The sequence below is a fragment of the Pseudorasbora parva genome, chromosome 1 (genome assembly GCF_024679245.1).
Source record: "Pseudorasbora parva isolate DD20220531a chromosome 1, ASM2467924v1, whole genome shotgun sequence".
In the NCBI taxonomy this organism is placed as follows: domain Eukaryota; kingdom Metazoa; phylum Chordata; class Actinopteri; order Cypriniformes; family Gobionidae; genus Pseudorasbora; species Pseudorasbora parva.
In genome coordinates, this window is record NC_090172.1 from 18,230,487 (window position 1) to 18,242,660 (window position 12,174).

Consider the following 12,174-nt stretch of genomic DNA (forward strand, 5'->3'; position numbering starts at 1 on the left):
AAAACCAATAAATAAGTTTGTTTAGAACTTCCAGTTCTGTCATTTGAAAGGTTTTTTTTTTTGGTTAAGTGCCTTAAAAAAGGTCTGTAGATAACACAAGCTCTTTTATTCTACAACATGAAATCCCCTTGTGATTTTATTTCTTTAAAGGGGAACTTTTATGCGAAATTCACTTTTACAGTCAAACCAAAAAGTATTCAAACACCAGGTGTAATTTTTACTAGTGGGTGGAGGACACTAGTTAATTCATGCAAGTGAGGATGGCAAAAACTAACAAACTGACATTGTTCATACCAAAATTCTTCATACTGTGGACTACCTGTAAAATTTGGGACCTGAATTATTCAGACACTTTGACCTGACCATGTTTTGCTTAAGTGTTCTTTCCTTACATGCTAATGCATCATTTTACACCACAGACTGAACAAAATTAAGCATTGCTTGGTAATTGGTTGACCAAAATTTGTATTATCGAATTGTGTACTTAAAATTCACCCAGAAATTGTCATCATTTACTCACCCGCAAATTGTTCCAAACATGTATGAAGGAAGATATTTGGAAGAATGTTTGTTACCAAGCAGATCTCGTCAGCAATTGACTACCATAGTATTTTATTCTCCACTATGAATGTCAATGGCTGCTGAGATCTGCTTGGTAAAAAACATACCAATCCAAATCCAAATATCTTTCTTTGTGTTCAGAAGAACAAGGAAATTTAAACATGTTTGGAAAACTTGAGTGTGACTAAATGATGACTAAATTACAATTTTAATTTTGGGGTGAACTAATCCCTTTAAATTTAACAGCTGAGTTCGTCATATTTTATTACCATTTTCTAAACTATAGCGAATAAACCAAGCCTGCAGTCTCCCTCTCATTTACTGAAGCTTTCGCGCCTCGATCGCCCCCCGGTGACCGGTCCCAGTATAGCCGCCCCTCTGTGTTTTCTAATGGACGCGAGGCAAACTAAATAATAAAATTACACTTCAATTTTTTTTTCCCCAAAGTTAGTTTATGTCACTGAAGGCAGTTATCATCACGATGATTTCATTTCAGGTGTTCGTTTTAAAAGTAAGTTTAGTTTGAGTTGGTTATTTGATGCTATAAAAACGGGGGGGTGACATCATGATTGACAGCTGAGACTGACGGCTTCTCTGAGTGAAGTTGTCACTGAGGCACTAACGGACTTTTTTCGAAATTTTTGGGAGCAGATTAGAGCTTTAGCTTTAATTTCTACATTTCCATAACTGTTTATTTCACACCAACATAATTAATTGTTCTGCATCTGTGAGAGTGTGGGCGGGCTTTTGATATCTCAGCTGTACTTCCTGCTCTACTTCCTGCGCTCTACTGCGCAACTCTGGTCCCGAAATCGCTACTGCGCAGACTCGGTCCCAAGATGTCAGCGCCGTGACCCCCGCCTGAAAGCTTCAAATATGGCCAGCGGAAACGGATGATGTCGAGTCGTCCATATTTTTTTACGGTCTATGGAATAAACTGATGATGTGAGAATGTCGAAGGTGTCTGAATACATTTTGGTTTGACTGGATAAGGTGAATGAATGCGTGTAAACAACCTGCCTATAATAGTAAAAATCAATCCACTCCTTTTTTTATTTTTATAATCCCCATTAATTATATAATTTAGTCTCTTCAAACGAGCGGTTGCAAAATGATCCTTTTTTGTTGGATGCTTAATCATATGTAACCAAAGTGTTTATGGCCTACATTTAGCTTTTAACCTACTGATTGTGTTTAGCTTCAACATTCATAAAGCTTGTGTATTTGTGAAGATTATCATGATGAACAAAATGTGTAAGAATTAGGGCTGCACGATTTGGGGAAAATATATAATTGCGATTATTCTGGGTAAGATTGCGATTTAAAATGCGATTATTGTTATTATTATTATTATTATTATTGTTATTATTATTCATTTTTACAAGTGAAAAGTGTGTATATAACATTTTGTGTTTTTATATTAACGTGACTAATAATAATTATTATGATTATTATTACTGCTAAAAATATTTTAAAAAATAAGAAATATTACAATTAAAATAACATTTTCATAATTACAAATAAAAAAGAGTATGTCAGAATAAATATAACAATTTAATACTAATACTAATTATTATTATTTTTGTAATATTTTACAGAAAACTTATTTTACAGAAGAAAAAAAAACTGCTGGGTTACCTATTAATATGCAGACAGCCTATGACTAAAAACATTAGAAAGGTCTAAGCCTAAGGGAGTTATTGTAAAAAAATAAAAGATATATATATATATATATATATATATATATATATATATATATATATATATATATATATATATATATATATATATATATATATATATATATATATATATATATATTGTGTGTGTGTGTGTGGTTTATCTGTGATATCAATTTCTTAAAGTCTGTCTTTAATATGAAATATGAACCTCTTGTGCATCCACTGTACGGGAAAAAACTTCCATACATTGAAGAAAAACATGGATTGTCCAATAAATTTATAATTTTTTAAGTTTATTAAGTTTCTTATTATTGATTACCCAAAAGATTTTAATTCATACTGAAAGCCAGAGGGCACCCTCGAGCGGAAACTGCCACATTTGCCTCAGAGAAGTAATTTACGTTAGTTTTCAGGAAATCCAGGATGTGAAGCTAACGTGGTTTAAACAGAAGATAGAGACGCTTTGATTAAACATGACGACAATAAACACGACTGCATATGGTGTATTTGAGTTCTTCAAGCCGTCAAGGGTATTTTCATAATAACAAAGTGTATTATAATGCAGTGCTGATTGAGATAGAATGCTATAAAAGAACGCATCGTCTGCCTCACTCTGATGAGAAGCCACATCAGCTCACAAACACTCGCCTGACGATATGTGTGTCGTGAGGTAAAGTGAGGTAAAACATGTTATTAAACGTTGTCTTTAGTTGAACAGGTTTATGAACGCTTCACTAGTTTGTGAAGAGGTTTGACTCGTGTTGCTTTTTCAAACGCACGTTATAAGCGACTCGCAGTCTTTCAGGCGGAGCAGCGTTTATCACAGAGCCGCTCTTCGCTAACACACTGGGCATTAATTTATTTAATTAAAATCGCAGCCTTTGAGCTTTCATAATCGCACACAAGCCAAATCGCGATTGCGGTTCAATTTCGATTAATCGTGCAGCCCTAGTAAGAATCAAACATTTGTTGGTCACGCAATAATTCAGTGCCAATTGAAACATCATGTCGTCTTTTTTCAAGGGACCCAGGGTAATTCTTCTAACTTCTGGGTTGGCCTACAAAAAAAATGTCAATACTGGAGAATTGTACTTCAAAACAATAAATCTTTTTACAATATACCTTAAACTGCACCCTGATTTAAATTATAAACTGATTATAATTTTTCTAGATTAAATTTTGTAAAAAGGATCTTTCATTCTACGTCAGTTTGTTTTTCTCCATGTTGCCTTTTATTTAGAGTGTTTTCTACTCCATTACTGGAGTGATTCTCAAGATGTTTTACTGTGTCAGACATCAGAAGAACCTGCTGAGTGTGCACTTGCTCAGGTATGTGTATACAGATGAACAGGCTGTTGCAAAACAAGCAGTGTTGAAGGTGAACTTGCATTGCCTAATTTGGTATATTTAAACTATTATCTACTAGCCTAGAAATCTAGACGCACCCTAGCGGCAGCAAATTTAATTTGCCCGCAAGTGTGTCTAGCAACTCTCAATTCCTATCTGAGCTGTATTCCTCAGAATCTGGACGGCCCAATCACATCGTGTAGGTAGAGTCGGCGGGCGGGGCCATAATGACGACGGCTGAGTTGAGTTTGCGTGCTTCTAGTAACACAGTCTTCTAGTAAACACAGAAGCTGGTGAACGGCGGCGGTCTTTCGAATCAGCTCTGCCCATGCCTCCGGAAGACTTGGAGTTAAGCTTTCCTCTGAGAAAAGAACAAAGAGCGGCACTGAAGTCATTCTTAAAAAGGGAAGATGTGTTCGGAGTTTAGCCGACCGGATACGGCGAATGTTTAATCAGTCAGCGAGCTCCGTCGTTGCTCCGGTTGGTGTACCGCTATCCTATCGCGTGCAGAGGGAGTTTGAAAGACAACCGTTTATCCCGCCCCTCAGATTGAGCCCTGTCTATGGCAAGGGGGTAATCTAGCACTCGGAAAGCGTTCCACCCCTAGGGGCTGCCATTGCTAACCAAGCCATCACCTGCTGTTAGCATCCCATTGACTCCCATTCATTTTTGAGTCACTTTGACAGTGAATAACTTTACATCTGAGGCGTTTAAAGACTCCATTTATCTACTGTTTATTTCTAAAGAAACACGACAATGCATAAAAGGCTCCATTACCTTGTATCTTACACTATCGCCCCGCAGAAGCTGTTTTTGTAAAAATAGGCTAACTATTGCGTCATAACCAACGCGACTCTGTCACACAGTTGAGAAATTACCGTATAGACCTGAGGAGACGCTCGCAGGCAATATTTTACTGTCTATGAGACAGTCGGGGGGACGTGGAGACATAGAGTCTGATAAAGTCAAGGGGGAAGAATGGGGAGAAGCCCATAGTGAGCCAAAAGCAACGGGAGAAAATATTTAAACAACGGGATTCAGATTTCACTTTCCACAACTACTAGAAGACATACAGCTGTCCGACAGGAGGCTCACGTCACATCTACGTCCTCAAGCTCAGTCTGAGCCTGCGCAGTTCGCTCAGCCATCAGGAAGTGAGTGCTCCTATACTGACATCACTTAACGCCGTAGAAGGCAATGGGATCGCTCAGTCCATTTCTTTTACTGTCTATGGTCTATGGTGAGTTTCCAGACCAAACATCTTGATGTGGGTCTGGCTTGTCAGGCTAATTATCTACAGTTTCCCCCACAAAACTAACCAGCTCCAGCAGGTGTCCCCCAATTCACTTGTCACAGCACAGATAACCACAATGCCATGTAAATACAATGACTTATTAGGTTCTTATTACTATTTTGTTACTTTTAAATCATGTATTGTTTCATTTGTGTGAAAGATAATAACATTCTTATAACATTATCATATTGGATAGATTTACTTCATTAAGTGTTTATATTTTAAAGCTCATTATTAATCAGAAACACTGATACAGTTCTTACTGGCATTACTAAAATACAGTAGCAAGGAAAAATATGTGAACTACTTGCAGAGTCTGAAAATGTGATTCATTTTAACCAAATGAAAGAGACGACACAAAATGCATTATTACATTAATAGATTGTGTTACCTTCTAGAGCATTAGTGAATGTTTGAGTCCCTCAGTTGTCCTCGGTGTGAAAAGATGGATCTTAAAATTGTACAGCCATTGCTGGAGAGGGTTCAAATATGAAAAAGGTGCTGGAAAACTGAAGAATGTGCAGGACATGAATGATTTTTTCTGAAGAACATTGGGTAGTTTACCTGCTCAGGACAAACAAGGTACTCATGAACAACCATCACAAAAAACAAAACAAAAAAAGAAACAGCCATGTATCATCCAGGGAACAACACAGAATTAACAATCAAACTTTTAAACAGGGTCATTTTGATATATTCAGGAATCCTTGTGGACTATATGTAAAAAAAAAAAATTGTAAAATATTTTTTTCAGGACAGTACTAAATAAATGTTTTGTATCATCCCTCTTATTTAGTTAAAATTATTCCCATTTTCACAGATTCTGCAAGCGGTTCACATACTTTTACTTTTTCTTTGGCAATGTAATGTTCATACAGTGTAATTGTAGATCCATTAAAACATGGAAAATATTACAGACATAATTAAATAGTAATCTAAAGCAGTTGTGCCCCCCTGTTGTTTCATTAGGTTCTTTGTCTCTTGTTTTTTGCTGTGAGGTATTGTGCTGGTGAGCTGGTGTGCTTGTGGCTGCTGTCATTTGAAGCATGAATGAGGTCATTTTCATCACTGGGTTCCTTGGGACCAAAAGGTACAGAACAAATAAGATATTGGTTGTTTGATTCTGCTTTAAGTAGTTTATTACATAACCTGTAATTTTACCTTCCTCTTACTGTGTCCATTCTCTGAGATTACAGCTTCATGCATGTGTAGGCGCAAAGCCTTTTCTAAGTCTAGAACAAAAGAATAAAGCACAAATTACCATGAGGAGTGTGAACCAAAATGTATTAATCCAGGTCTTGTGTTACAAGAAAATACCTGTAAGAATTTGGTCAATCTTCTCCACGGCAAGTTCAGCATCTTCTCTGGTGAAGCACATGGGAGGCTTGAACTTCAAAACGTTGCGGTGTGGGCCATCAGCACTGAGCAGAATCCGCTGCTCTTTTAGTCTTAAAAAAACAAACAAAAAATCAAAATGTATATTGAAGGTCAATTCCAATTCAACCCCTTTCTGTGCAGTGTATAATAACACATATTTTTACGCTATCATATTTTATCATGTATCTATCATATATAATTATATAATATATATATATTAATATATATAATCCTGGTAGTAAGCAATAATAGAAGTCGCCTATATATATATATATATATATATATATATATATATATATATATATATATATATATAAAAATATATAAAAAATATATATATATTTTTTAAAATGCACATATGTCATCTGTGGAAGTCTCAGGACCAAAAATTTTTTCATCTGATCATTACATTTGGTCTGAATGCAATGATAGGATTTCCTACCTGCCTGTCAACCTTTGTATTTCCATATGCTGATATCATGCGTGATCAGTGCGTTCCACAAGGCTATGCAGTTGTAGACAATCATATTAATATATCGTCCTCCCAATTCTCTGTTAGATTTCCTCTCTGAACTCAATGAACTACTCTGGCCTTTGCTGTATCCTCCCCAGTTATGCTGCTTGGGGATTTCAATATCCATTGACACTATCTGCCCAAATACCGGTGACCTTACATTAACTTTGGACAATTTCAGTCTCGTACTCATTGTTTCCCTACTCATTGCCGTGGCCATATGCTTGTTCTTATCTGCACTTCAGGAATTAATAATGTCTCTGGATCTCAAACTGGTATTTCTGATCATAAACTGATAACAGTTAAATTTGACTTTCCTTAAACCCTGTCTCAAAACTACTATTAATTAGTATTGCAATGCAATGTTATATCTGTTGATCCTCTGTCATTTTCAGACTGTATTAATTTATCGTCTCCGTCTTCTTACTCTGAATTATCTTGTCCTTCTGCTGTTCTCTCAACTTACAACTCTGATAGCCTTTGACAATCACACCCCTATAATAACTAAACTGGTACCTACATCTCACGCGTCACCTTGGTATACACCTGAGCTCCGACTACTCAAACAAACTGACAGATGCTATGAGCGCCAGTATAGAAAGAATTACAAATTGGCTCTCAACACCACACGTACAGAATATTACACTAACCAGTGGTGGAAAGAGTACTGAAAAAGCGTACTCAAGTAGAAGTTTTGTTACTTGTTAAAAAATGTAATTTAAGTAGAGTAAAAGTACCTGTCCTAAATACTACTCAAAGTAGGAATAAAAAGTAGCCGTTTTAAAAGTACTCAAGAGTAGTGAGTATTATGCTATGAATGTTAGTCCACCTTATACCCTACAAATTAAAAATGTAGCTTACTCTTTTATGGATGATTCTCAGTCAGAACAAAAAACATATCACCAAAAATATTTCAATATTCTTTAAATATTTTTTTTGACTGTTAGCACTTAAAATACAGCCATGTAATATTTGAGAAATCAACCAATAATCTGGTAACATTTATGACAACTAGGGGTGATCCCGATTAGTCGAAGATTCGATGCATCGATATGCAGAGCCTGATTCGACCACCGATCTCACAATCGAATCTTCGTGGGTGTTATGAAACACGGATCATACCATTTTGGCAATATGGGGGTGCTCAATGTCTAGTTTTTCAAAGAACTACTGGTTTTGTATGGTTATATTAAGTTATATACAGCCTTTAATTATGATAATGCTGTAAAAAAAAAAAAAAAAAAAACGTGAAAAGAAAGAAGCGTTCAATAAATATTTTGAACGTGTGTGTGAATAAATCCAACCACCCCTGTGACAGATTTAAGTTTCACTTTCCCTGATCCTTGAAAGACAAGGAGCATCTTGGCGGCAGGGATTAGGCCTATTTAACAATGTCTGGAAAAAGAAAATCTAAAGTGTGGATGCACTTCCACATGGTTAAAGAACACGGAAATGGTTAAAGATGATCCAATAAAAGTAAAATGCAAGTTGTGCCAACAGCAAATGTCCTATCACTCATCGACAACAACCATGGCTTTGCACTTAAAACAGGTAAGTTTACCAATAAAGACGGTTCACTCTTTCATGTATAATGGCGCTTTTAATTTAGGAATAGCAATATCATATGCTGGACTTAAAATAAGTTCGTCTTTTTTCTATATCCACCCACAGTATCAGACTGACGACGGCAGTTCATCTAGTAGTAGTACCGGAGCTGCGCCAAAACTAACTCAAAGAAAGCTAGATTTGAGACCGCCATTGTCCGAGAAAAGGAAAAGAGAAATTACGGACAAAATTGCAGAATTTATTGCACTTGACATGAGGCCAGTGAATGTCGTGGACGGTGATGGTTTTAAAGAATTAATGCGCACACTTGAGCCAGGATACACAGTTCCAAAAAGAGAGACGGTTATGCATGCGGTGGAAGCGAAATACGCGTCCATACAAGTTTACATGTTAATAAACCTAAATTTACATTTACATTTAATCATTTAGCAGACGCTTTTATCCAAAGCGACTTACAAAAAAGGGGAGAGTAATAGAAGCAACGAAACAGACAAGGCCAACAACCTGTAAGAGCTGTAAGAAATCTCAATTAATTAGCACAGTACAGCTTTTGTTTTTTTGTTTTTTTTTTTGTTTGTTTTTTATAGACATCTACAACAAAAACTCACGTACGCAAAATGCCGAAAGAAGTCAGTATCTGACTTCTTTCAGATACTGAAAGAAAGAAGTCATTTCTTACTGGGACATTCCAGGTACTAAGACTTTGTTGTCCATGACAATGCAACGAATATGGTTGCATGCACCAGTCAACTGGCCCAAGACCCATCGTGGAGAACTGTACAGGGAGTCCGTTGCGCGGGACATACACTGCAATTGTGCATTAACAGCGCATTAAAGAAAGATCCCGTGTGTCGCGCTGTTGCTGCTGCAAGGCGCCTTGTTTCACACTTCAAAAAAAGCGCAAAGGCCACCACAGCACTTGCAGAAAAACAAAGAGAACTGAATGTTGTAGAGCATAAACTTGTGCAAGATGTTGTCACTCGATGGAATTCTGTCTATCTTATGCTCTATCGCCTGTTAGAGCAGAGAGGGCCAGTTTCAGCAGTGCTGACGGATTCAAGTGTCAGCAAACGGTCCGACCGTGATCCAAAGCTCACAACATCCCAGTGGAGAATGTCAGAGGACATAGTCAATGTTCTCAAGCCAATGATCAAACTGACAGAGCTTTTGTCACAAGATATGAACACATCTCTGTCTGCCACTGTTCCGATGCTTATGAATATTAAGAAACGACACTTGGGGGTACATGAAGACGACAGTGCTGTTACTAAGACCCTCAAGAGTACCCTGACCGAGGAGATTGACAGACGATGGGAGCTTAAAGGCCGTCTTTTGGAGAGCAGTGTTTATATCAAGGCAGCAATTCTTGACCCACGTTTTAAGAAGCTTTCTTTTTTCACTGATGATGAGCAAAGGAATGAGGCTTATACTGTGGTGGAAAATCTGGCTGAGAGTTTAGCTGCCAGGCCTGTACAGGAGGTAGGTGATGACAGTGAATTGGTGGAGGAGCATGATACTGCAGGCCCTTCAAGACAAGAAAAAGAGAAAGACCAAGTGACGTCGATGCTGTTGTCCAGTGATGAAGAGGAGCAACAGCCAGGGAACAGTGAGATGAGGGCTTATTTAAAGGACACTACAAAAAGCAGTACAGGACCACTGGAATGGTGGCAAAAGAACGAGGAGAGATACCCAAAGCTGTCCAGGGCTGCAAAGAGATTCCACAGCATCCCATCTACTTCCACACCATCAGAAAGAATTTTCTCCAAGGCTGGATTTATTAAAAGGTAAAACCAGGAGCGCACGGTTGCCGGCCAACGTTAACAAGTTGGTTTTCCTCGCACACTTTTTTAAAAGACTGAAACGCACACAAGCAGAGTGAAAGACTGTATTTTTTTCGATCGATAGGGTAAACGTGTTTTCAAACATTTCAGCCGTTTCTGATTTTAATTTGATGTGAACTTGTTTAGTTAAACTGCCAGTTTAGCGTTTATTGTTGTTTCGGCAGTTAAAAAGAGAAAGTTCACAATTCTGGCTAAACTTTCGTTGTTTTAATAATTCAATTATTTTTATTTTATTTATTAATTACTCACGGTTACCTAATTTAACTGTGGCTTGTGTTTTTTTTTATATATACATGTTCCCCTGCACTTTGGCATTTTGCGACTTGATTCTGACTTTATTTATTTATTTATTTTTATTAGAAATTTATATTCTGCTCCAATTTTGTTCTGTAAATTAATGCTTTTTATGGTTTTTCGTTGTGTCGATGTTGCGCTGCACTTCAGGCAATTTTGCCGTTTTTATTTAATTTCGCAAAATGTGAAATGCAAATCCAGTCTGCAGTCAGTGTTTTTTTTCCTCTCTAGGCAGTTTTTTTAATGTTTTTTTTTTTAATCAAAATTTTCTTTTAAATATTTGTGTGATATCCTGTATTTTGATCGCAGCTTTAACATGTTTAACGTTTTACCTTTTATTTAAATCTAAATTAGAAAGCCATTGTCAGTTCGTCTGTCAGTTGGCAGGCAGTTTTGGTCACTTTTATTAAAAGTTTTTGCTGTTTTACCCTCCTGCTGACTACTTTGTCGTGCCCCTCCCAACCCATACACACACACATAGATGATTCGACTATTAGTCGACTATAGAAAGATTCGAAAATTCTGATTTGACTATGTAAATCCTTAGTCGGGGACAGCCCTAATGACAACCATTCTGTAGAATTTTCACCACTGATTATTTTTGCTTGCAATTAAAAAATAAAACAGATTTAAATATAAATCATCCCTGAGAGAGGGAACAAGTATTGCGTATGGAAAAAAGCTCTTTTCTCGAGAATATGAAGCAAAACTTTATTATATATAAGTACCTATGTAAAGCGCAGTGTCGCTGCACGGCAATTGCACGGCCTGGCTGCGGCAACTGCAGGAACCTATGGTGAGGCGGCTCAGGAGAGCGAGCCAATTGGGCGCTTTAGAGAGAACGCAGAAAAAGGGACTTAAATTAGCATCCTGGAGGATATATAAGACCCTGTTTCGCCATAGGTATCAGGTTTTAAAAATCGACTGAAGCGATATCTGAGAAGCACAAGCATGGAGCGGAACAGTACACCTTTCCTGTCTCAACCGAGGTTATGAAAGTAACCGAGTACGTTCCCTATCAAGAGGTCTCGGTAACACTTTACTTGAAGGGGTGTGCATAAGACTGACATGACACCTTCATAATCATGACATGACACGTGTCATGAATATGAAGGAGTTTTTATGCATGTTTATAACAACTGTCATTAAGTGTCATTCGCTTAATTATGTCATTTTTAATGCAATGATGACATTTCGGAGTTGTCTTTGTTATGACAACTTGACATAAACCAATACATCATAACCTGTCAGTGTCTTTGTCATGACAACTTGACATTACCAAGACAACATAACCTGTCATAAACAGACATGAAATGACATAGATTAATTATCAAATTTAAAAAACTACTTAGCTTTGGGTTTACATTACATTAGTTGCTAGGCAACGTGGGGGAGAGGACGCTGGCGTTGTCTGTTCGCCGCTTCTCCACCCACAAATCATGTTAACTTTACTATTAAATTTAGATTTTATTTTATTTTCTTATGTTTGTGACTAGTCTAACAGTCAGAGCTACAATTGGGTCTGTTGCTGATTGCTGGCAGCCACTGAGAGGACGTTGTTTGCTGTTTTTTCACCGCTTCTTCTGTTTTTATTTGAATTTGTGGTTGGTTTTGGTTTGAAGGACATTTGATGTTGCTCACTGCGCCTGCTCTCTCTTCTGGGTGTCGGCTGCTCACTGGTGGTCTCCCTCGGGCTTG

At 37.3% G+C, this 12,174-nt stretch overlaps 1 protein-coding gene across 2 annotated transcripts in view; it reads right to left on the minus strand.

The window, feature by feature from the left end:
- Nucleotides 1-5,001: 5,001 nt before the first annotated feature.
- etnppl (ethanolamine-phosphate phospho-lyase) overlaps nt 5,002-12,174 on the minus strand; it is a 101,697-nt gene continuing 94,524 nt past the window's right edge. For both annotated transcript variants that reach the window (XM_067431961.1, XM_067432030.1), the window contains 3 exons: nt 6,202-6,332; nt 6,046-6,116; nt 5,002-5,960 (listed from right to left, as the gene is read on the minus strand). In XM_067431961.1, the coding sequence (XP_067288062.1) occupies nt 5,850-5,960; nt 6,046-6,116; nt 6,202-6,332 (313 nt within the window). In that variant the 3' untranslated portion in view covers nt 5,002-5,849. The remainder of the gene's footprint in view (nt 5,961-6,045; nt 6,117-6,201; nt 6,333-12,174) is intronic.